This window comes from Trichinella spiralis (assembly GCF_000181795.1).
Source record: "Trichinella spiralis strain ISS 195 chromosome Unknown Scfld6, whole genome shotgun sequence".
Classification (NCBI taxonomy): domain Eukaryota; kingdom Metazoa; phylum Nematoda; class Enoplea; order Trichinellida; family Trichinellidae; genus Trichinella; species Trichinella spiralis.
In genome coordinates this window covers 5,931,931-5,956,575 of record NW_003526945.1, presented here as the reverse complement: position 1 = coordinate 5,956,575, position 24,645 = coordinate 5,931,931, and the positions used below count along the sequence as shown (strand labels likewise).

The 24,645-nt window shown below is 36.6% G+C and overlaps 7 protein-coding genes across 7 annotated transcripts; 3 read left to right on the top strand and 4 right to left on the bottom strand.

Moving 5' to 3' along the window:
- The first annotated feature begins 1,518 nt into the window (after positions 1-1,518).
- On the top strand, positions 1,519-6,925 carry Tsp_09727 (DNA polymerase (Pol2) superfamily). The gene is given in 30 exon segments (XM_003374343.1): positions 1,519-1,699; positions 1,762-1,874; positions 1,945-2,082; positions 2,099-2,197; positions 2,233-2,306; positions 2,365-2,429; positions 2,485-2,522; positions 2,584-2,721; positions 2,754-2,841; positions 2,923-2,984; positions 3,036-3,128; positions 3,212-3,331; positions 3,406-3,578; positions 3,645-3,774; positions 3,843-3,965; positions 4,035-4,116; positions 4,175-4,293; positions 4,357-4,500; positions 4,590-4,712; positions 4,778-5,014; positions 5,058-5,182; positions 5,256-5,388; positions 5,457-5,585; positions 5,662-5,734; positions 5,799-5,897; positions 6,010-6,182; positions 6,238-6,366; positions 6,420-6,539; positions 6,613-6,717; positions 6,800-6,925. 30 exon segments carry the CDS (start codon positions 1,519-1,521, stop codon positions 6,923-6,925), a joined length of 3,552 nt encoding a protein of 1,183 aa, XP_003374391.1.
- Positions 6,926-8,292: 1,367 nt separating this feature from the next.
- On the bottom strand, positions 8,293-12,605 carry Tsp_09728 (putative protein kinase domain protein). The gene is made up of 11 exons (XM_003374342.1): positions 12,558-12,605; positions 12,335-12,352; positions 11,786-12,223; positions 11,410-11,644; positions 11,190-11,345; positions 10,438-11,109; positions 10,158-10,358; positions 9,536-9,939; positions 9,351-9,449; positions 8,794-9,266; positions 8,293-8,713 (listed from the first exon to the last, which is right to left on the bottom strand). Exons 1-11 carry the CDS (start codon positions 12,603-12,605, stop codon positions 8,293-8,295), a joined length of 3,165 nt encoding a protein of 1,054 aa, XP_003374390.1.
- Positions 12,606-12,879: 274 nt separating this feature from the next.
- On the bottom strand, positions 12,880-13,261 carry Tsp_09729 (conserved hypothetical protein). Its single transcript, XM_003374341.1, has 2 exons — positions 13,178-13,261; positions 12,880-13,134 (listed from the first exon to the last, which is right to left on the bottom strand). The coding sequence occupies exons 1-2, from the start codon at positions 13,259-13,261 to the stop codon at positions 12,880-12,882; spliced, it is 339 nt and encodes a 112-aa protein (XP_003374389.1).
- A 96-nt stretch (positions 13,262-13,357) lies between these two features.
- Positions 13,358-14,054, bottom strand: Tsp_09730 (conserved hypothetical protein). The gene is made up of 2 exons (XM_003374340.1): positions 13,686-14,054; positions 13,358-13,393 (listed from the first exon to the last, which is right to left on the bottom strand). Exons 1-2 carry the CDS (start codon positions 14,052-14,054, stop codon positions 13,358-13,360), a joined length of 405 nt encoding a protein of 134 aa, XP_003374388.1.
- A 2,077-nt stretch (positions 14,055-16,131) lies between these two features.
- On the bottom strand, positions 16,132-16,512 carry Tsp_09731 (conserved hypothetical protein). Its single transcript, XM_003374339.1, has 2 exons — positions 16,278-16,512; positions 16,132-16,232 (listed from the first exon to the last, which is right to left on the bottom strand). The coding sequence occupies exons 1-2, from the start codon at positions 16,510-16,512 to the stop codon at positions 16,132-16,134; spliced, it is 336 nt and encodes a 111-aa protein (XP_003374387.1).
- Positions 16,513-19,276: 2,764 nt separating this feature from the next.
- Tsp_09732 (hypothetical protein) lies at positions 19,277-20,217 on the top strand. Its single transcript, XM_003374338.1, has 2 exons — positions 19,277-19,504; positions 19,984-20,217. Exons 1-2 carry the CDS (start codon positions 19,277-19,279, stop codon positions 20,215-20,217), a joined length of 462 nt encoding a protein of 153 aa, XP_003374386.1.
- A 3,489-nt stretch (positions 20,218-23,706) lies between these two features.
- Tsp_09733 (putative SH2 domain protein) lies at positions 23,707-24,552 on the top strand. The gene is made up of 4 exons (XM_003374337.1): positions 23,707-23,817; positions 24,010-24,178; positions 24,237-24,344; positions 24,374-24,552. The coding sequence occupies exons 1-4, from the start codon at positions 23,707-23,709 to the stop codon at positions 24,550-24,552; spliced, it is 567 nt and encodes a 188-aa protein (XP_003374385.1).
- Positions 24,553-24,645: the final 93 nt, after the last annotated feature.

The window sequence follows — 24,645 nt, the reverse complement described above, 5'->3', positions numbered from 1 at the left end:
TGTGAAACTTCTTTTCATGATCCATATTTTTTTAAAATTAAATTTCATATAACACAGTGGCCGTAATTGGCTATTTTCTAGAAGCCTTTATACAACTAAACAATGATTTGCAGTTAAATAGTGTTTATCTTTAAAAATTTATCTTCAAGTATTTGTTTCATGATTTTATTTATTTATTTGTTCTCCTTATCCTCATTGCATGTACATTCGACGTTTATTCTATTCAAATGTCAAGAATCAGTCAAATCGTGAATTTAAATCTTACTGTATTATTTACTTGAAAATTTGCAATACTGTATTTTAAATACGGTTGATTTGACTGATTAATTTTTAGTTTTTAATTTCATTGTCATGTTAATCGGTTATCATATTTATTTAAATAGTTAAAATTTTATTGATTTAAATTTAAAACAATTTTTAAGCTGAGCTGTATATCATTTTTGTACTTTATATTTAGATGGTGATGGTGAAGAATATTATGATGATGGGCGTGATTTATGCGATGAATCAGAAAGTGATGATGACGACGGCTATTACGCTGGTAAATGTTTGCGTGGCGTTTTGATTTTGGTTTGATTTGAGCTGTGTTGCTTTTGTCTAGAATCACTTGGCGGGAAAATTGGGCGATCCAAAGCTGAAAAGATGTTTAAACGAAAGGACACATTGGCAAGCTATTTCCATCGGCGAACTACCAAAACCAAAGCCAGTGTATTTGTTCCAGTCAGATGCACAACTATGCGGATGTTTTTAAGTATTTGTTTAGGAAGTGGATTTGGAAAGTGACGCCTTGTTGAAACAGTATTTGGATGAGATGGATGAAGAAGACCAATTACAGCAAGCTTCTAGTAGTGGTTCTGCGTGTCCGTTGAGTTCTGAAATTATTGGTACTTTTGCCCCCAAAATTGAAACGAGGTATTTCTTGATAATTGTATTACACATAATGGTTGATAAGTAGATTTTTTATTCACTGCTTGTAGTGAGCCTCCGAAAGTGACGAAATCGTTGAAAAGAGGTTCGTCTGTTTTGGAAGAAGAAGAAGAAGAGAATACGGAGAAAAAGCATTTGCGTCATGAATTCGATCTGTTGATGAACAGAGAGGACAGTTCTCCTGAAATTACTCCAGTAGAAGAGGCTCCATTGGAATCGATGTCCGACTTTGCCGGTCTGGGTGATATTGACAAAAATGCATTTTGGATCCGTGAGATTTGAAACTTTCATGCTAGAAAAACAGTTTTGTAACAGGAATTTACAATTAATTATTTCAGAAGAACTGTTTAATAGTGATTTCGACGATATTCCGACCGATACCGAAGTGAAGCCCTCCGTTGAAGAGATTATCGGTTTTCCTTTGACTGAAAGCAACGTTGGCTCTGATTTTGAAGACAGCATCCAGACAGCTGCTGTCAAAGCCAGTGCTGCAGCTGCACAGCAGCAACATACCGATGAGAAAACACCGTAAAATTTTTTTCTAAAATTACTTTATTCATCCTTTCACTTATACCAGTAATGTTCAGAGTGATGCCAACGAGTGAACAATTTTCCGATTTGGTGATTCCGTCCGTTGTAGATGTGCCAGACGAAACGACTGCATTTCCAGTGAATTTAAAATTGTCCGACATTTCAGCTGAGGAAGAAGGTGGTCATCAAGTTGTAAACTTTTACTACTTAGACGCCGTTGAAGCAGGGAAGAAGCATCCAGGTTGTTTGCAAAATATGCATAATTTTTTGTTTCGTTTTTCAATTGATGAAATTACATTTCAGGAATTGTTTATCTTTTTGGTAAAGTGCAGCATTTGATTCAGAAATCTTGGATTTCCTGTTGTTTAATTGTTAAAAATATTTTGCGAAGAATTTGGATACTGCCAAGACAAACAGTAATCGATTAAATTGCTTTCAGTGCAAGAGAAAAATAGCTGCATTTATGTATGTACATGTTGGATGTAGGATTTGCAGACCGGTGAGCCATTTAAACTTGAAGATGTCCACCAGGAACTGACTGAATTGATGAACAAATTAAAAATTGATGAATTTCGTATCAAAGTAACAGCTTTTTGCTTATTCAATGCTTTACTGTTGGTGAAAGTCAATTTTAATGCAGGCTGTGGAAAAGAAATTTTGGCTCAACAGTGATCAGTATGCGCAAGAAGCTGTTTATTTGGAACTTCGATATTCGGTGAAGAACTTCCTGGATTGTAATGTTTGTTCATTTATTTTAAAAAACTTTTTCTTTAGTTCAAGTATCCTGCTTTGGAAGCAAATTTGACTGGAAAGACATTTCAAGCGATTTTCGGCACCACAAGTTCAGAGTAGGATTGTTGCTGTAGTTGACGTGTATTCTTCGTTGTAATTGAAGTTTATTTGCAGGCTTGAGCTGTTGATTTTGGAGATGAACATCAAAGGACCCAGGCTTATGAAAATTTCAAATCCAAGTTAGAAATATTTTTCTCGTGTAATTATGATAAAATGAACGTTGACAAATTTCAGCCATGGCAGCCAGCCAACGAACTTGGTGCGCAGTTGAGGTAATTTCACAGCATTCTGTATTGAAGTGTCTGTAAATGTGATTCCTTTTTATTTTCTTAGCTGATTGTCAACAGCAGCAATATAGTTCCTGAAAATGTGAACTCGTTGCCACCGTTGCGTGTTCTTGCTATAAATTTTCTCACAATGCCAGATCCGAAAACGCATCACAACGAGGCATTTTCAACATTCACTTTGTTTGTATTTAAATTGTTAATTTAAATTGTTTTAAGATTGTGATGGTTGGTTTGTTGTCGAATGACAATTTGGATTTGAACAACGAGACATCGGCTTTGGAACAACGATGGCGGCATACTTGTGGTATACACACGCACATAGATACATATATATTTTGCTGAAGTTTGATAGACATCATCAATTTTTTGAATTTTGCATTTTCAGTGATAGCTAAACGACCTGATCTGATGTTTCCTTCGAATTTCAAATCTACTTTGATGGATCAAGTACATATAAGAATATGTTGCATATTATTTTAATTTTGTCTGTTATTTCAGAAGAAAACTACAGTAGTTATTTTGAATAACGAGCGTGCCATTTTGAGTGCCGTGTTGACGAAGATTTTAAAAATAGATCCGGACATTATTGTGGTTTGTTATTTTGCATCGATGAGATGATGAACATGTTGTTACATATATATTTATATTGTGTTTTTGAATATGTATTTTTACAGGGTCATGAACTGTTGGATTTCCATTTGTTCAACTTTATTAATCGTGCGGTCACTCTTCAAGTTCCGTACCCATCTCGAATAAGTCGTTTGAAAAATGTCACACAAACAAAACAGAAGACAGTTGTTGTAAGGAGTGGCCGGGCATTTTGTTTAGATAAATTTTGAAACGTTATTATAATTATTATTAAATTTAGCAAACCAAAGGTCTTTTGCAACAGTTGACCGCCGGTCGAATGTTGTGCGATGCGAAAGTGTTGGCCAAGGAGTTGATACGGGCAAAAGACTTCAGCTTGCAGGAGATGGCTTTGGAAATTTTCAACGAGCGAATTGAAGAAATTTTACCTCAAACGATCAAAAACTACTTTAAGTATGTTTTTTGAATATTGCTGTAATTATGATTTATGAAATGCTGTAATTCAACTGTGTGTTGTAGTTCATCTACAAGTTTGATGCATTTGGTGGTCAAGGTTTTGGCCGACGCATTTTTATGTTGGCGTATTTGCGAAAAGCTGCGCTGTTTGCAATTAGCCATTGAAATTACTCGTGCCGTTGGTGGAGTGCTGGTAAAAACTATTCAGTTTTTTGGTTTTGTCTTTTGGAATAATATTCGTGGTTGAATTGTTTATTTCAGTCGAAAACTCTGCTAGGTGGACGTGCGGAAAGAACTGAATATTTGTTGCTTCACGCTTTCGACGCTCAGAATTATGTATATCCAGAAAAAGTTTCTCATGGTGGAAAACAAAAAGTGGTAGTAGTAATTTGATGAAATTATGCACAATTGTAGTAGTACTGGTTGTTATTTTTCTTTTTTGACAATTTTTAGACAAGTTTGGATGACGAAGAAATTATCATTGGAAGCAAAAAGGCATCTTATGCTGGTGGTTTGGTTCTTGATCCGAAAAAAGGTACGAATGAATTTTATAATTTTGAATATTCTTTTTTTTAAATTTATTTCAAATTAAGGCCTGTACGATCGAATTGTTTTGCTTTTGGATTTCAACAGCTTGTATCCGTCGATCATTCAAGAGTTTAATATTTGCTTCACGACTGTCGATTTGTCACCATTTACCGATCCTATCAAAGTGAGTATTTACATTTTTGTGCGTGAATATTTTGTTGAATATTGTTTTTTATTGTCGTGAAAGGGCAGCGATGAAGCACTGCCGGAAATTCCTGATCCTGAAAAAGCTGCCGGTATTCTTCCGAAAGAAATCAAGCGTCTGGTTGAATCTAGGCGTCAGTTGAAATCGTTGATGAAGCCAGGAATTCCACCGGATCTTTTCCAACAAGTTAGTTATTTGTCCATTTTCATATGATATGCAAATTGATCGTGCTTAATTTGAATATATATATTTTTTTTCTTGCTTTTTCTGTTCAGTACCACATTCGCCAACAAGCGTTGAAAATTACCGCTAACAGTGTTTACGGTTGTCTTGGGTTTGCGGCTTCGAGGTTTTACGCCAAACCGTTGGCCGCTTTGATCACAGCCAAAGGGCGAGAAGTGGGTTCTAGACTACAACTACAACGACGATGACGATATTAATAAGCTGTTGAATTCTGTTGCAGATTTTGACCAACACAAAATTAGCGGTGGAAAAATTGGGCTTGGAAGTGATCTACGGCGATACAGATTCAATAATGATCAATTCGAACCTCACCTCGATCGACGACGCTTTGGCAATGGGCAAAAAGGTTGAAAAGAAGAAACTTGGGCGAATAGCTGTTGTCCATTTTAGCTCAACTTGTGTGTCGCTTTGTTTTGCAGATCAAAGCCGAAATGAACAAACGATTCAAGCTGCTCGAGTTGGATATTGATGGAATTTATAAAAAGTTGTTGCTGTTGAAGAAGAAAAAATACGCCGCACTTTCTTGTGAGAAACGTCCCGATGGAAGTTGGCAGTTCAAAAAGGAAGTCAAAGGTTTGGACATTGTGCGCAGAGATTGGTCACCGATTGCAATCGAAGCCGGAAAGTGAGTAGATGGATTGAATTTGAAAATTGTTCTCACAGTTGTGATTATACGGTAATTTGTTTACTCTTTTAAGCTATGTCATCAACAGTATTTTGAGTGATTTCACGTCGGATGAAACTGCTGCCAGAATTCGCGAATATCTTATGAAATTAACATCCGACGTTCGACAGAACAAAGTCGTTTTGGGCAAATTCATCATTCGAAAAGTAAAGAAAAAAAAATCATTTTCTTCATTCATCGACAGTCTATTAGAAATGTATTATTTTTGATGTAGCAATTGGCTAAATCTCCGGATGAATATCAGGATGCAAAAGGACAGCCGCACGTAGCTGTAGCTTTACGTATGAACGAAAAAGGATCGCATTTCCGTCAAGGCGATGTTATTCCATACGCTATTTGTTTGGTAGGTTTGGAAGATTGCACTGATTGTTCGTTTGTTTACTTGTTTTTGTTTATTCAATATTTCATCTCAATTTCAGGACCAGACAAACAATCAAGCAATGCAAAGAGCTTACCATTTCAACGAAATTCAACAAGGCAATATGCAAATTGGTAAGCAAATACATCGTTTAAAATGCAAGTTTTTAAAGTTGGTGTTTTTTTCTCTTCTCTCTAGATTTTGACTATTATCTGGCTCAGCAAATTCATCCTGTAGTGACTCGCTTGTGTGAGCCGATTGAAAGCCTCGATGCGGCTTGTTTAGCCGATTGGCTTGGTAGCATTTTTTTAGTTTCTTTTTTATTTTAATTATTTTTCCTTTTTCTCGTAAATTATCCTAACGCTGACGTACGTTGACGCACTGCAATATTGGTAATGTTTTTTTTCAGGTTTGAAAAGTGCATCCTATGCAAAGCAGTCGAATTTTACACCGCCAACAACGGACTTGGCAACTGTGTCGAGCAGTTGTTCATTTTTTGACCATTCATATTCTGAACCTTTTACCGTTCCTTGTGTAGAATGTGGAAAAATTATCGAAGTGACCACCCTATTTTCAGATATGGTACTGAAAAGTGAAAAGAGTTTTTTATTTTTGATTTGATATTTAAAATTTGCAGGAGAATATCAAACTGGCACTTTCCAAATGCCCATACGGAGATTGTTCTTTTAAGCCGGCGTCAAATCGTCAGTATTTGGTCAGCCTGTTGAGGAAGCAGATACATAAGCACGTTCATCAGTACTATTTGGTGAGTTTGGAAAATGGAAATGAAAAAGAAATAAGGAAGAACATTTCATTTAGGGTTGGTATGTTTGCGACGACAGCACATGCCGATATCGTAGCCGTTACGTGGTGATGAAGTTGAACAGCGAGGGGAAGTTGATCTGCCCGAAATGTCCTTCAGGAATTTTGATCAGAGAGGTAAGGTGACGACAAGCTTTTTATTTTCTTTTTTGTTGTTTATTATATTTCTTTTCGGATGCTTTGCTTTCAGTATTCGGAGAAGAAATTGTACAATCAACTTTGCTTTTATTTTACAATTTTTGATTTTCCTCAAGCGTTGATGCGTCTATCGAAAGCGAAGAAACAATTAGCACGAGTATGTTTTTCTTTGTTTGTTTGTTTGTTTGTGGTTGGTTGCTTCAGTTTTGAGCAAAGTTATTGTTGTTTATTGCTTTCAGCTTTTGCCGAAAATGCACTTGAGCGTATACGAAACTTTGGCAACACATGCTTGCAGTGTTCTGAACGACAATGCTTACGGAACTATCAATTTGGGTGCTGTTTTAAAATTTTATCCAAAACGTTGATAACTTTGCCCACTTTGCCACTGTTTATTTATTAGATGAAAATTATTGTCCATCTCTCATTATTATTTTTTTTTACACTTGATCAATTCGGCACACTATTCTTTATTTAATAGTAATATATATTTTTTGTGCTTTTTCTTTTTTCATTTTAGCTAACTGAAAACTGTTTTTACGCACTGCTACTGTACATGCACATATCATAATTCGTTACAGACACACCCACCTACCCACACATACAACTGATTCATATATATATATATATATGTAATATGTGTGTGGTCGAAGAAAAAGGGCAATTGTTTCTTTTTCTTTTTTTAATGTGCACCATTTTTTCATTATAACTAGGATAGTAAATAATTTTTTAATAATAAAAATGATAAATAAAACTCGGTTGGTTAGAATGCAAGTTGTTTATTTAATTTTAAAAATCGGTATATGTATATATATATACATATATAATGACGATCGATGTAAGCAAAAAATATCGACGGATAGAGAAGAAGATACGATAGCAAAGGAAAAAAAAGAGAACACGGGCTGTGTGCAAGGCACGTGTACGGTGAGTTTCGAATAATAACAATAATAACAGAACAAGCGGTAAAAAGTCAGTCAACTACGTATTATTATTATTATTATTATTACTGCATTGGTAATAATAATAATAAGTCGGTTGGAGAAACAAGAATAAAAACAAGCAAAGGTAGATTGATAGATGTAGCGGTGGTGAAATAAGCATGATAAGCGAAAGAAAGAAAAAAGCTCGACAAAGGACAGAAGAGAAATTCAAAGTAAGAGATGCGCATATTATGTGTGCGCATATATTTCTTCGCCATACATTCACAAATAATGAAAAAAAAGGAAATAAGAATAATAGCACTCAGTGATAAAAGAGAACCAATGAAGAATGTCAGACCACTCACTGATTGGGATAAATTCACAGTTTCAACTATGCAACAATATCCTCCGGACAACCATTTTTGTAACAACAAAAATTATTACTGTAAAAAAGTAAAGAAGAAAAAAAACTGACAGAAAAAAATAATAAAGATCAATCATATGATGAACTACGAGAAGAACATCATGTTCAACACGAATCATCATCATATATCTCACAGCACACAGCATCTACTGTGCAAAAAACAAAACAGAACAAAAACTGAAAAAAATATAATAAATGAAGAAATACAAAAAAAATACTGTTCAACAATAATAACATTAAACAGAAGTGAATAAATTGAAATAAAACAAAAATAAATGTCAATAATGATACATCATACATGTTGATATGTAATACAACTTGCCGTTGGTTGTTTGTTGATTTGCATAATGAACGAATGGCCAATGTTTCGTTTGTTTCATTCGTGAATTCAAACAAAAAAACCATTGCTACGACGTGGCAAGCTGTCGTTGTTGTCCATCGTTGTTTGCTCCACCAAGCCGGGCGTGGTGTAGACGCGTGTGTTGGATGCGATCACCGGACTTTTCTCGTAAACGCGTACAGATCGTCGGCCAACGGTGCCTGCGTTGGACTGCTGCATACGGTTCGCGTTGGCAAGCCTGAACTTGACCAACGCCCTGGTGACAATCTCCTGATCAACCCGAGACAGACCCATCGACGCCAAATCCGCACTGGTCAATTCTGAAACAATCACTGGGCGGTGTACACCGTGCGCGTGGAACACTTGGGCGAAACGACGGTCCAAGTTCAACTTGCGACAAAAATCCTCAACACTGCAAGCGTACGGAAATGAACCGGCTGCAAAGACACGCGCGCTCAGTGTATAAAATCTGCAACGACACAATTAATTAATTAATTGAACACCATCGATAATTCTTAATTGACAACAGCAAACAAAACATGAATATACTGTTGATTTTGCTGTGACGTGCCGGTGAGAAAGGTCGGCGAATACATCAAATCTGGACAGTGGAGAAAATCGCTCAACATGCAACGCAACTGATGGAACGTCGGTCTGCAAGTGTAGTCCTTGTCCCAACAGGCCAGCATCAGACGGTACAACGTGGCCGGACAGTTGTGCGGCGCCGGCAGACGGTAGCCTTGATCGACCGCGTCGACCACCTCCTGATTTGTCCAATCCCAATAGGGACGGTCGCCCAGCGACAGCACCTCCCAGACCACGATGCCGAAAGACCACACGTCGGACGAGGAGGTGAACTTGCGGAACGTGATCGCCTCTGGCGCCGTCCAGCGTACCGGGATTTTTCCCCCTTTCGTCGTATATGCCAATTCAGTGGAGCCTTCCAATTCACGTGACAATCCAAAATCGGCAATCTTGCAACAAATTTTACCATCGACTAAAATATTTCTTGCCGCCAAATCCTGGAACACACATACATACATACATACATACAAACTGCGTCATTATTATCAATAAATCAAATACATAATCAGACAAATGCATACCCTGTGAGTGTAACCCTTATCACTAAGATAAGCCATGCCACTGGCAACATCATTCAACATTCGTACCAATTGCACCGTATCTAACCGGTCTCCATTGCGCTAGAAAAAGCGAAGAAAAAACAGCATATCAATATAAAGAGTAATCAAGTAGCACAGACAACAGTAAAGTAGCAATTATTATTTACTTTGAGAAAATTGTCCAACGAGCCATTTTCCAAATATTCCGTTACAATCATTGCCGGCTCTGAACGTGAAATGACGCCCCTGAGACGAATCACATTCGGGTGATCAAACTGACCCATGATGGATGCTTCGGACAAAAAGTCCAGCTTAGCCTTGACCGACAGACCAGTCTTTAAGCTTTTAATCGCCACCACTTCTACCCCACATCCCGGGACGCACATTTTTCCTTTGTAAACTTCACCAAATTCACCTTCACCAATAATTTCATCTAAAGCCACCGCTGTTGAATCAATTTCGTTGGCAAACTCTCGCAACGCTTGTTTCGGATCTTCATATGCCAACGGATCAACATACGGCTTGTAAGCTGACCCAGATCTTCTAGGTAGTTGAACTATTGCTGAATTGACTGAAATAGAACAACGTGATGTTTCTCACCATATATATATGTATTCAATAACATTAGGAAAATGATAGACAAAACAAAACAAAATAACATACATTTGTGATTGTAAATGTCGATTGTATTATAATCAGAACTGAATTGATCTATAAAAATAAAAATAAAAACAATAATAATTAATAAAATAGTCCATATCTACGTATATATGTTATAAATTAACAAACCTGCTTTGTATTCCAAGACATCTAAATCACTCGGCTGCTTGTTGTAACCGCACAAGTGAAATGGCAATCGACGGCGATAAGCTAGCGTTAACAATACGCTGATTATGAACAGCAGCACCCCAATTGCTGCATATAAATATTTCGTCGACGACGATCCGTGTGGATTCAATCCACCGGCAACACTGTTGTACTGTGAAGATGCTGAAATAAATAAATGACAACAATTCGAAACAAACAAAACAATAAATAAATAAATATATCATGTTAGCTTCATTTTTACCTGACGTACGTATCCATTTGGTATCGGTCCAAGCACTCCAACCTCTGGACGTGTAAGCGCGCACTTTGAAGCCGTATTCCGTATCAGCTAGCAAACCTTGGACAAAAGCATGGGGCTGTTGGGTAGTGATTCGGATGTGGTCACCGGTACGCGAAGTGGCCACGCCGCGACGCGCCGCGTAATCGACCAAATAATACTGGACGTGCAGCTTCGGCTTGCCATGGCGGTTACGTTGGAGCGTCGGCGGCTCGTAAGCGGTACCCAAGTGGAGTGGAACTTCGGGCGCGTGCCAAGCCAACGAAACTTCGTTCTCGGCCACCGACTCCACCCTCAACTCGGACAGTATGACCGGCGCCAAAGCGGTCGTGGTCACCTCGACCACGGCGTACATTGGCAGACCGTTCAACAGCGCGCTCACGTCGTTCTCGGCGTAAACGAACACCGTATACAATGTCGACGGTTCCAGACCGCTGATAGTGATGTTGGTCACGTGGATACGATTCGAAGACATCAGCTCAGATCCGTAGCGAATTCCAGCAGGACAATCACGACAATCCACTCGGTACCAGAGTTCAGATCGACCACCGTTACTAACGGGACGATTCCAGGCGATCACCACACTGTTCTGATCGACAAATTCCACACGAGCATTCTGTGGCTTAGAAGGTGGCTCTACAGAATGAAAAAAAATATCAATCGAATATGAAGAAGAAAAATGAGAAATTACAAAACAAACAAACGACTACACATACGTGTGCACGGCTCAGAAAGAGCATCGACTTGAGCTCGATAATAGCCGGGTTCACATTGACAAAATACACTACCATTACTGACCGTATGACTGTGCAATGGACAAGGTCGGCATCCAACCGATCCTTTCACATCTTTGAAGTGTCCCATTTTGCAAGCTGTACAATAAATGAATTGTTAGTCGACAATTTTTCGCACATCCCACTGTGAAAATCCACTCACCAGAACAATGCGAATCGAACGCTTCAAAGCCGGCATTGCATTGGCAACTACCGCTGAGCAAATCCCAAGAACCATCGGCTTTGCATACAAATTTCGGCATCGACTCGCCGGTCGGTTTGGCATTGTCGACGCATTGGCCAACGGTTTCTTGAATTGATGTCAATTCTGGTCCAGCAGGAGTTTCATCAAACCAAGCAAAATTGGCCAACACTTCTTCGCAAACTTGATAATAAACCTATTTGTGCACAAAAAAAATTATATTAAATTGTGCAATGATTATTATTATTATTAATGTTGTTGTTGCGCATTTTAATAATTGTACTTTAATCGACAGCAGTGATGTGCAAGAGCCTTCGTCTTGAAAAGCGAAATAAACCCCATTTTTTGACACCGGCACACTGCGCACGACGGTCGTCTTGGATGCGTGCTCGGCCAAGAGGGGCGTGGCCATGGCCGCGGCCGTTTCCGCCTCCCCGGCAGCCGAATGGGCATAACGGGCACCGTTGGACGTGATCTTGTCCACAATTCGATACGAACGCTCGTTCCAAGGCAACGAAGTTGACTCGTTGGCGACGTCGTGGTCCGCCTCGTGGTACAACAACGTGAACGTCTCTTTGCAAGTTAGCGCAGTTTGAGGGAACTCCTTGCAGGCGCGCATCGTGAACGTCATCTCGATGAACAGTCGACGGGCGTTGCCTCTGGCGATATACGGCGTTCTGAGCCAGTGGTTGGCGCTGTCTTTGTAAAAGTCGCATACCGTATACGTGCGCCAGTTGTTCCCCTCTTTCACGTTGGCAAAGCTCTCCTCAGACCACTGAAAAAAAAGAAACAATAAAAAACATTCGTTGCAATTATTATTGAAACAAAATTAATAATTTGTGCAAAATTTGAAACTTTTTTCTCCTTCAATGGAAGAAAAAAAAACCTCACGTCTGTCCTTCACCTACAACAAAAACCTCAACATATTCAACAATACATACATATATATATATATATAGCACATTTTTTCTCCTGCTTCCTTTCTTTATATTGATTTTTTTTTTCTTTTACAATGAAAAGATGCAACATGCAACTGATTATAATAATATTAATAATAGGGGTAATTTTTCAAATGATAAATTTCTTTGATGAGAAGGACACTTTCTCACTCCACTGGACAGCTGCTGCTGCTGCTGCGTTGAGCAAAGTTGGGTCATTTTTCCATTCGTTTCCTTTATCATTGTTGCTTTGTCAACAGCAGCACAACGGTGAACAAATCAAACATTATTCAGCGTAGCATCAAATTTTGAAGGACATCCGATGCACAAATTGAAAAATTTCCACTTCCTCGCAAAAAAAGCAGCAATAAAATTGAATTCATATATATATACATATTATAATTTTTCTACAATTGTAAAAAAAATAGTTGAATAAAATCAAGGGAAAAAAACAACAACTGAAACAACGGGAATGGCTATTTGAAAATCATTTCTACAAATCACCAGTCAATCGAACCACGCCTTTTTCCATTAGCGAAAGAAAAATATTTCCAATTATGAATAATATTTCACTGGCTTGTATTAATGTGTGCGAATTCCATCGATGGCCAAAGTGCACTTTGGCACGCTTCAATGAACGTCGGCTTGTAGACACAGAAAGATGGACAAAGTGAACCGCGACTATGTCAATCAAGTTCATCTGTTTCACGTCGTTAACAGTTTGTTCAATCTTTACTACGTTAATGCACTGCAGTTTATGTAAATAAAAATGCTTTTTACTGGAAATTGACTATATAATGTAGGCAATCAACAACAACAACAACACCATCACCAGCAGCAGCAGCAGCAGCAGCAGCAGTAGAAATCAAGTTCATATATGTGAATTACTTTTTAATATATATATATATATACAAGGTAAATTCAACTTACCCCTTCCTGCGATGAAGTTGAGCTGGAATATGTTTTCCATTTCAAATAGGACAATTGTGTCGTATCCAGCAACAGTACTAAAAATAAATAAATTAAACAAAACTGTAAAATTGTGTAAACTGCAATATGCGCAACGTATTGATGTATCAACAGTAATAAAAGTATCCATTAACCTATTTATTTTTTAAGTAAATTTTTTTTTTCAAAAAAAAAATACATGTAATAAAATAGTTGGTTCAAAAATAGTTATGGATCACACACAGGCAAAATATCCATTTTGATTTTATCGACGAACATTCTCGATGACAACAACAACGACAATAATGCTAATAATAAACAAGTGCTATTATTAAACTGCATTTAAATGACTTTTGATGGACTGAAGTTGAATAATAATCGTTTGGAAGGGAAATTTTGCACTGGCCTTTTCCAAGCCAGCCGTGGATAAAGATAGTTGGACTTGGTGTATGAAATGATAAGAACACTTTGATCGGCTCGATAGTGGTTTGGATGGCGCGCTTGAAGCGCTTTTATCGACGCGGATCGCAAACATTCAGGGATCGTTAATAAAATTAGCCGACGGAAACTAGCGGAATAATTGTTAATCAACATTTCAACCTGCTGACAGGACAAATTTGTCCAGTGCCAGAGAACCGGCGTCGATATTTGATCACAATTAGCAGCTATCCCCTGTGGTGCATGAGACCGAGCAAAAATCGTTCCTCCAAGCAATGCCATCCATCACATTGTCCAATTGGAATTATCATTATTATTTATTTGAACTCTCTATATTTGAGCAGTCTGTCGTATTTTTCTCACCAATTCCCACAACTTGCAACAAACAGTATACAATTTTTCCCCGCATGCCTAAACAACTACCGAAATTTATATACAGCAGCAGCAGTTGGTGGTATGCAAACAATAGACTAATTAAACTTTGGATGAGAATAATTTTTACATTATTCCACAATTGTATAAAGTTGATCAGCAGCTGCTTTATTGGTTGGTAATAAAAATTTCACATAGTCCGGTAATAGAAAACGGCCAACAACCACTTGAACAAGAAAATTGCGTGTGAAATCAAGGTCGTCCTTTTACAAATTCAACCATTAACATGCAACGTTCAATTCCAAACCGACAATAAAATGTTGACCACATTTTTTAAAACTTGCAGGATAAAAATTCGAATACTGGTATTAAATTATAGCTAATAATTTTATATGTAGAATTTGTCGATGAATGAAAATGAACAAACGAACAATTGAATTGATATAATGACTGACGATTGCAATGCAAATTAAATTAACAATTAACACTGCACGACGAAATCAAATCAAATCCAATCCAATGGAATATTTGTCAAGTTGTTCAGTGAAAAATTGTTTCAATTCAAACAATTCGTAACGAGATAATTAATATTATTATTTACAATTGAAAATTGCATCTTCTCGTTTTTTTTTAAATTTAAATTTTATACAATTCAACAAGCGAATAATGCTCGGAAAAGAGGAAGAAGAAAAAGATAAAACGGCAAAAATGATGCGTTCAGAGCCAGGAACGAAAAGCATTTGTTGAAAATTTAAATCACATTAAAGCGAATAAAGTGAAGAAAAGAAAAATGCACACACACATATATACATGAAGCAATGGGGAAAAAAGAATAGAATGGAATTGTTGTAAATGTTTGCTCTTTTTTCCATTTAATTTTGCAATGGGGAAAAAAAAACTGTACACATTTGGTTGTTGTTTGTGCAGATTGAAGAGAAGAAATTCAGTTGTGTGTATTGTAAAATTGAAACGATAGCCAAGTGCATTGGACGATAATTGTCGGTGATTTATGGCTTGGACGTTGGTGAAAATAGTCTGGCCAAGGGCGTTGGTGATGGAAGTTGGCCGCCAATTAAAGCGACAATAAGCAAAAGAAAGAAGAAGAAGAAGAATAAGCTAAAATTGCACCCACCTCACCAAACCTGCGAAATCGATCGATCCCCCTGCCATGCCCTGCCTTGGCCTCTCCCCCTCCTCCCTCCCCCGCCCCCCCCCCAACTGCCAACAAATATCACTGTTCAATTCAATGGTGTAAAGTGATGAATGAATAGAAATCCAGGGCGTCCGTTTCGCAGTCGTACAATTACAACCTGTTTTACACGTCCGGTTGAAAAAAAATGCACAAATGAAGAAAAAAGATGAAAACTTTTTTTCCCAATTCCCAAGACCACGCGAAAGTTAACAAAGTGAACAAAATTACCAGAAGAAGAGGAAAACTTTTTCACCACTATTATTATTAATGTCACGCTGTTTATTTATTTATTTAATTTTTTGAATCAAAGCAATTGTTGATGTTGGAAAAAAAATTCGAACGGAAATTGCAAACCGTTTCCTAAATTGCATCAAACTCCACCGTTGATTATTGTCTCCATGAACGAAGCAATTCCGTTGAATAGAATCGAATGAAAATAAATTAATTGCAATCTTACCTCGTTTCGAGTGGACGATTGACTGAAGTTGGGTGGTGAATAGGAAAAATATCCAACAACAAGTCGACGAAAACATCAGAGCAGAGGGGACAAAATTGCGATGGTCTGCCAGATGAAGATGCCGAGCAAATGATGGCAGCAGCAAAGTTGGGCACACTGTACCACTACCTTTATTACCTTGGCCACTTTGACGAAGTGAAGATGAAAAGCAACAGACCGACGATGACCAAAAGGAGAAGAGAATGGTAGATAAGTCTGGCTACTCTTTTTCTGCTACTTTGCTAGCAGCAATAACAGACTGGAGAAGAAGCAAGCGTTGTTGTTTGTTGTTATTAAAATTAATAAACAGCTAATCGAATAAAGCAACAAACAGCACAGCTGCAGGTGAACAGTACAAACGACACCAAAACGAGCTTTGAGTGAATGAATGGAAGAAATCCTGAAACGAAAGAGAAGAATCAAAAAACACACGCACACACAAAACTAGTGGACGGGGTCTTTTTTTGTGGCGACCATTGTGCCCCGGCCAGCGGACGAACGAGACCGCCGGACAACGAGCTAACTGAAGCCCAATGGTAGCCTGACCCGAGATGTAGATCACGTGATCGGTCGGATCTGACCACTACGCGTCGCGATGATGACGTCAGAGTCGCTGACCAGCCGCTGACCTTGGCACGAGGCAGTTGTCCAGCGTGGCCATTGTTTGCCAATTTTCCCATCCTTGTACGGACACACCGAGTCGAGTGGAGAAACACAGATAGATAGATGGATGGTGAGCGATTTGAACAGGAAGAATAAGCAGATGGCTCTCACGACCTCGATCCAACCAACACTTTGTGACCTGTGTCCGTCGACTTTGACCACTGGTTCAACAGACCGAACGTAAAATGGGCGGCACTTTTGGACCCCAACATGGCTACACCGACGAAACTGTTGTTCTGTCGACCGAGCGAAAAAGACTGACAGACACAAGAAGAGAACACGACCGACCACACGCTCATCACGAATTGCCAACAGGTAGCGCGACAATCTCGCAGCGGGAAATTTTTTTCCCGCGCGCCATCTGTCGGCAAATTTTTCAATCCTCACACTGATAGATGAGCAACGTGTTTGGATTTATATTCTTCTGTTTTTTCTTTTCTAATTTCGAGAACGAGCGAAAAATGGAAATTCATCAATCATCAATTATTATTATTAATTATTACGACTAGGATGCAATTGAACAAGTACGACAAAAATGCGCAAATTTTCCACCACTATTTTCCTCAATTTTCAAATCCTATTCTGACCAATCAAAATAAGAAGACCAAAAAGAAAACAAAAAGTAGGACAAATTGCAAGGAACATGAGTGTAAAAAATACTGTCACAAAAAGTAAATTAATATTTGAATAATTTCGAAAGGAAAAAAATATATATATACGAATAGTTGAAGTGATAATAATTTGGCCGGCTAATGATGACGGATGAGCAGAAATTATACGTCAGATTATTCGTCGAAGTAAACAAAAAATAATTTGAGACGGACAGACAGAAGCAGATATTATTAAATTGGAGTTTTAGATTTGTCGACAGACAGCTTTAAAGGATCCATTTTATCTGCTCTTCTTTATCGAAAAGCAGCTGGCGTCTCGGTTTTAAGCACGTCAGGCGAGAAATTAGAAGATGCGTGTTGAAAGATTTGACGAGTTGGACTGCTTTGAATCAAAGCTACGAGCTGCGAAAAGTGACGCCTGCGTTTTCATCTCACTTTCTATCTTTCTTTCCCCAAGCTCTTCTTCTTCTTCTTCTTCTGCTAAATGATAATTTCTTCATCAAGATTTTTTTTTCAAATTATCTATTTTCATCGTTGATCCAGAATATATTTGCCATCACTATGCCTGTGTGTATGCGAAGCCAGTGTGCAAATAAAACCTCCACGTAATCGAGTGGCCTGCAAGATTTACAGTATTCATCGAGGCCGTTGTTGAATCGAAATAACCCGTCCGTCACCTTCTTCTTTTTCAACCTCATCATCATCATCATCATCATTGCAATCTTTCTGTGTTTGCATTAGCATCGAACGGGCGAAAAATGGTCAGTTATAATAATTGCTCGGATGTTTTTCCCCTTTCAATGACGACCGAACAAGAAATTTATTATTTGATGAAGATTTTTTGAAAGAAATCAAAAAAAAAACAAGTAATACTGATGTAGCCTAGTTGCAAATAAAAAAAAGAAAAGAAAATAGCAAACATCGAAATGAACAAATAAGCTTGAATGGGAAAAGTGAAAAAAACAACAACACAAAGAAATTCAAAAAAATGTCGGCAAGCTGAAAGGGAAGTCAAAAAAAAGAGTAGACTACAACTGTGTGTGTACCTTCACTTGTCGATGATGTTCATTTCTATCCAGGCTGGATATCAGTTGTATTTTGCAAAAATTGGTCGTAAAATTTGAAAAATGTTGTTTTTCCATGCAATTAATTGATGAATAAAAATATCCATATTAAATAATTTGAAATGTTTTCATAAAGACATATATATATACGGTTGAACATTTTCACTCCAACAGCGAAACAGTGGGACAAAAGTGGGCTGAAATTTGAAAAGAAGAATAAAAGATGCAATTCGTGAAAGTAGGGGAAAGATCAAGGGAAGAGAAAAATAAATTTTTTTCCAAACCAACCAAAGCTAATCAAAGAAACACGAATAGAAAAACGCTCGTGGGAAAGAAGTGAGCAATTTCAATTTTTTAAAAATAATATTCTCTCACTTGAAACAGTTGCAACTCTTCACAACATGAATAACAAACATCTAAGCTCGTTCTCACGGAAAATTTGAATTTATTATTATTTTTTTTTAATTTATGCTTGTTTACAATTTTAAATTGAAGATACTTTGCAAAAGCAACTTGATTTATCGGTCAGTGAGTGAATAGAAAAAGAAAAATCGAATAAGCAGCGCGTATAAATGCATGCATGTATGGATATAAAGTAGCAAAAAGGAGATGGAAATAAAAACGGGAGGGGGGAAAGAGAGCGAAAATTGAACACGTTCAAACAATGGCAAAAGCGCAATACTCGGTCGACCTTTATGCTTATTTTTCCTGCAACACTGCAGGGGATAAAAATTAAAGAAAAAAAAGTATATATATATAAATATATAGATAGATATGCATCAATCCACTTGAACTTTTTTCACAACTTATTTTTTGTAGATTAAGCTTGGCAATTTGGTTTTCATACGTCATTTATTGTTCAATTAAGCTGGCTTCTAGTGAGATTAAAAATACATAAAATATCCAACAAGAAAAAAAGACGACCTCGATCTTCTTTTGCACCTGTCTGAGTGGAATTTTTTTCGTCCCCTTGTTCTTATTCATATTTTTTTTATTTCATCTCACCTCTACTGCTTGTCATCAGCTTGATCCCATCATTTGATTGTTCTGTTAGCCAAGCCAATGCCAATTACACTCTCCACATGCGCAAATAATACGAAGCAATAATGCCTGCATGGCCCTGTATTGCTTGTATACCGGGCCGCTTTTGTAACTGTCCAAGGTCGTACAGTGTCGGCAAATCAAACAAAGCGTCAGCTGAGCTAATGTGCTTCTTCATCTCATTTGCCCATTCGACCAATTTGCACAAAGCAATCCAACCGCAGCTGCCGTTCGCCATAGTCATCCAATTTCAGGTGCACAATTTCAAAATCCACTCACTTGTCATCACTACTGTATTTTGTTATTTTTGTTGATGTTGTTCGTTTTCCACTTTTCGATATTTAAATTTGGCCAGCTTTTTCCACAACATCTGTTATAAAGCAAAACTCACACTTGAAAACATTTGTACAAATTTGCACAGCTTACGTGGAAATAATGCGGAAATCTATTGACCTTCAAATTTTTGTTTGCTTTCATTTTTTTTGTTTCGTTCTACCTTTTTCAAACTTTTGTTTTTGATTTGTCATAATTCAATTTTTTTTAATGTTTGTTTAATTTAAAACAATACTTTCTTGTTGTTACAACAATGCAATTCTTCTCAAACATACAGTATCAAACAACAACAAAATTTACAGTTTTCTAAAACTAATAATTAGGTGTTAAATTTGGAAACTTTTTATTTGAAGTGAAAAAAGAATAAATACGTATATATTTATTTATTAAAGAAAATATAATTTGCTATTGAATTTTTAATATTCGATGATACCACTAGGGAAATGGACTTTTGATGTTGAAAAGAAAAATAAAAATTGATCGCAGCTCATTAGTGACAAGGAAACGACACGCACCGTTCCAAACATGCATGTCCGAGCCATCTGTGCGGCCCTATGCGTGTGCTTTTGTTTCGACCATCATTAAACCGAGAAACAAAAGACCATGCACAGTATACGTTGCTGGCGTTGGAGAATTTCTACAACCAACCGATTGCCTTTGTCGAAACGGCTGAATAATTGAAAAGCGGCTCATGTATTCACTTGGTCGAATAATAAATTCTACATTCGACTATATTTCAATTCAAATCGAATCAAATCAACTAGAACGATTCAACCAATGGTTACGTTGAAAATTTGCATATGCATATTTCCCACCCCCCCTGCCTATCTCTTTCTCTAAAAGTCAATATTTGAAAAGATATGAATCGACAATTGCAAAGCAGTTGTTGACAATTTGTGTGTGTGTGTGGAAATTTCTGACGATTCCAATTGCTTGTCAACGGGCGATTTTTGAAAGATTCTCAAAAACTAGGTCACAGTGACATTTTTTGAACAACTGGCGCGAAAAATTGTCCACCAAATCACGGCCTAAACAATTATTCCCCATTCTGGGTTTGATTAATTTTTAATTCGCTCGCTCTACGCTCGGCTTGTTGAATATCGTCGATGATGTTGCGTATAGTTGGTGAGCGAATTGTCGAATGGGAAAAGGGAGTTTGTCGTCTCACAAGGGCGCCCAAATTCGATTCGATTGTTCTCGACCGGCAGGAGTGGAAAGATGCGCGTGGCATTTATTCCACAAGTGACACATCCCGCTGACCGCAGCTGTCCGACGTTGGGGGGACTGTGGTGCCAGTGGTGAAGCTCGACGACCGTAACCTGGACACCTGTCCACTGGAAGCTCGAGTGGACTGCACCAAGCGCCCCTCGATGGACAATTTCCGATTCGGACCCTTGACCGACCGACCGTTGACAACGAAGTCACGATCCCCCAACCGACCGCAAATCTCACGCATGCGTATAATCACTTAACATGCGAATGTTTTTTTTCAGAGTTTCACTTTTTGAAAGCTTCAATTCGAGGGTCAAGCCTGGTCGACCTTTGACCTTTTTTACTGTTCGTTGTGAGCAGATGTTTTGTAAAAACAAAAAAAAATTATTCTTGTTCAGTTGTGGCTTTTTTTACAAAAATCACAAAAGGCTACAAAAAAAACACACAAAGCCTCTGTCAACGTTTGTTCTCAATTGATGAGCTGAAGAAAATTTTTCCAGTGCAATTTTCTTGATTAACAACATCATTCATATCTGTTCATCAATTACTGCGTAAAAATAATTATTATAATAATAATAATTATTATTATTATTACAAAAGCACTGCTTATAAAATCGGATTAAAGATTTTTGCCACGACTTCATTTCGCCTGATGTTTTTCACAACACAGAAAAGAAAAACAAATTCCACTTCACTTTACGTAAAAACCGGTTTTTCAAAAACAAAATTGTTTTACGGTAAAATTGAATTCCGATACAAAAATTCAACCTACTTTTTTTTTGAAAATAAAATTATCATATATGAAAAAAAATTTGTTTTTTACGATGCTCAAACTGATTTACACGCAGGTGTGTGTTTGTTGATGGAAATAGATTTGAAAATTGTACAAACTGATAAAATAAACAAGTTGAAGAATCGAATAATTCTTTCGGATAAATAGAATGGCAAATTTATTTCCAAACTGAAAATGGTTCCAAGTATTGTTAAATGACGGCCAGAAGAAGCTGGGCTTTTTGTGCGCATCTTATAAAATCTAAATCAATACTTGCCAGTTGGATTGGAACGTGCATACAGATAGATATATGGATATATACAGTTTGTTGTGCTTTATGGTTGGTGCAATTGATAGTGGTGTTGATGGTCAGTCATTAATGTTGTGGATTATTTGATTTGAAATTGGAAAATCTGTCCCCAAGACCATCTTCTCACGTCAACAGTAGATTGTATGAATTATTTGCAAAGAGAGAGACTTATTTTGCGATGGTTTTCTTAATTCTATACGCCCACTTATTACGCACTACCAGCTGCGTTGGAATCGATCGACCGGTCTGTTAAAACAAGAAGCACAAAGAAGCCGTTCACTTGGACAACAATGAAGCTTCACCTATTCCGTAATATCGTTTAATCTCTTATCCTTTCATTCGGCCTAAAAGCAAATCTGAATAACCGAAAGCGGTCCAGATTTAAAAATACATGACTGTCGTCTCTCTTTTCAAATAATAAATTGCCTTTCATCGATTCTATTTCTTCTGATGTACTTTTCTCGAGTATTAAATTCAAAAATAAATAAATATCTTGTCTGCAGATCGTCGTCAGTGAAATTGTCGCAAAATTACCATTACAAAATACTTGTTGTTCATTTGTTGAGATTAATAAGATAATATTTAAAAATAAAAATAAAACACGCTGGGAAAATTTGAACAGAAATTATTATAACAATTATATATAAAAAATCTTTCCACCAACTTATCGGAAAATTCACTTGTTCATTATTCATCAGCACATGCTGAATTAATATTTTTGCCTGCTGCTTAAATCGAAACTTGACCAATTATTTCCCTGCTCTTTATCGATTGTGACCTATAAATGGCATTTATTTGAATCGTTTAAAAATTGCTACAATTGTTTGTTCTACACTTTTACGCGAACGTCAAATAAAATGCTAATTGAGATTGAAGAAAACTAAAACGGAAAAAATTACACCTAACAGATGAAATTCAACTTAATTTAATTCAATTAACTTTAAATTAATATTTGATTTTATTTATTATTTATTTTTTCATTATATTTATCATAAAATTTTAATAAATACTGCTCAAATAAGTGGAAAAATAAAGCTTAAATAAATGATTAAACACAATATTAAAATTAATGCTAAGAACAAATTTACAATTTTATGTAAATTTAAAAAAAATTTAATCATAATTAAAATATAGTCTTTATTTTAAAATAAAATATAATGTAAAGTTATTCGGTCAATTTAATTTATTCAATTTTTAAATGAAACAGCTTTTATTTATCAGTATTTTTGACCAAGTCTACAGTAATTTAAGTCTAAAACTTGAAAATCGTTTCAACCTACTACATTAATACATCTTGATTCGCATATGTTACTTCTTTGTTATTGTATTATATAAGTGAGTGGTTATTTTTCACTTATTTGTAAAGTTTCTTTACTATTTTTCAGTGCTTTAATAATCTGCACTTTCTGTCATAATTTTAACGTCAATTTTATTAATGCCACACCAAATTCATCATCTTCACTTATTTCATGGTACTATTAATTTGTAATATAATTGTACACTTTTGTTGTTATTATTCAAAAAGAAATTGTTCATTGTAAATTTTGATTATGTTAATTTCATAGTTGAGTAAAATGATTTTGTTGAATAGAAAAGTAAAATTAAATAAAGTGCATAGAACGATTTTGATTGCAGTTCAACGATTTTTGAATTTTAGGTAGAACAGAATTGGTGAAAGTCCATTTCGACATTTTTGATTCTGTTATAGGAATTGGAAAATTTTAATAGAATTATTGTGTAATATTTTAATTAATAATATTGAAAATTCATTTTAAATTAAGAAATTAAACTTTCATTCTACTTGAGTTTTACGTTTGCTTTTATTGTTATTATTACACGAATTGTTTTATTTTTAGTAATAAGCTTTAATGGGCGATGATTTCGCCAGAAACTTTCGTGATCATGGTGAATATTCGTCCACTCGTGAAGGTTTCCTCGGACCAGCAACGTTCAGTTCTGCATTGGCTGAATTGCGATTAGTAATGTTTTTTTCTTAAAAAAATATATGCCATAATTAAGTTAATGAAACATATGCATCTTGTAAGTTATTGTACAGTTGATGATTTTAAATGTAAATTTTTGAAATATTTTACAAATAAATATAATTTCATTATCGTTAGCATGATAATTTGTAGTGAAATTTTTAAAAATGAATCTTTTCTTCTGTTTAGTGTGAATGGTATTGGAGTGACTTGAGCAAATCTGCCGCAGAGAAGATTCTTCGATACAAACGTATTGGTTCGTATTTGATTCGTGATTCAGAGAACGATTCGCACATCTTTTCACTGAGCTACCGTGGAGAGAATTCAGTCTATCACATTCGCATTGAATACCAGCATGGTTTGAATTGTGTTTTAATTTTGATTTTCTTTTAAAATTGTTCACTTTTGATTTTCAGGTACGTTTAGTTTCGGTGTTCGAAACCATGCTCGTGTTGGTATTGGTCGCCTTTGCGCACCTTCATTGGTCAGTTTAATTGACATGGCCAAAGAAGAAATACGACGCGGTGTTTATAATATATTTTTATACCCAAAGGCAGGCCATTATCACACAGAGTTTGTCAGTTTCGCGTATCCGGTCACTCGAAGCAATGCCGTGCCCAGCTTGCAGACATTGTGCAAATGGAAACTGCGAAATTCCGTATCTCCGGAAATTATCCGCCAATGGCCTTTACCAAGCTTTATCCAAGATTACATCTTGTCAGATTCGAATGAAATTTGAAAAACCAAATGCAGTCTTTTTCATCGGGTTTTTTGGAAGCTTTAAAATTACACTGATAAATGAGTGCAATTTACGATTGAATTGTG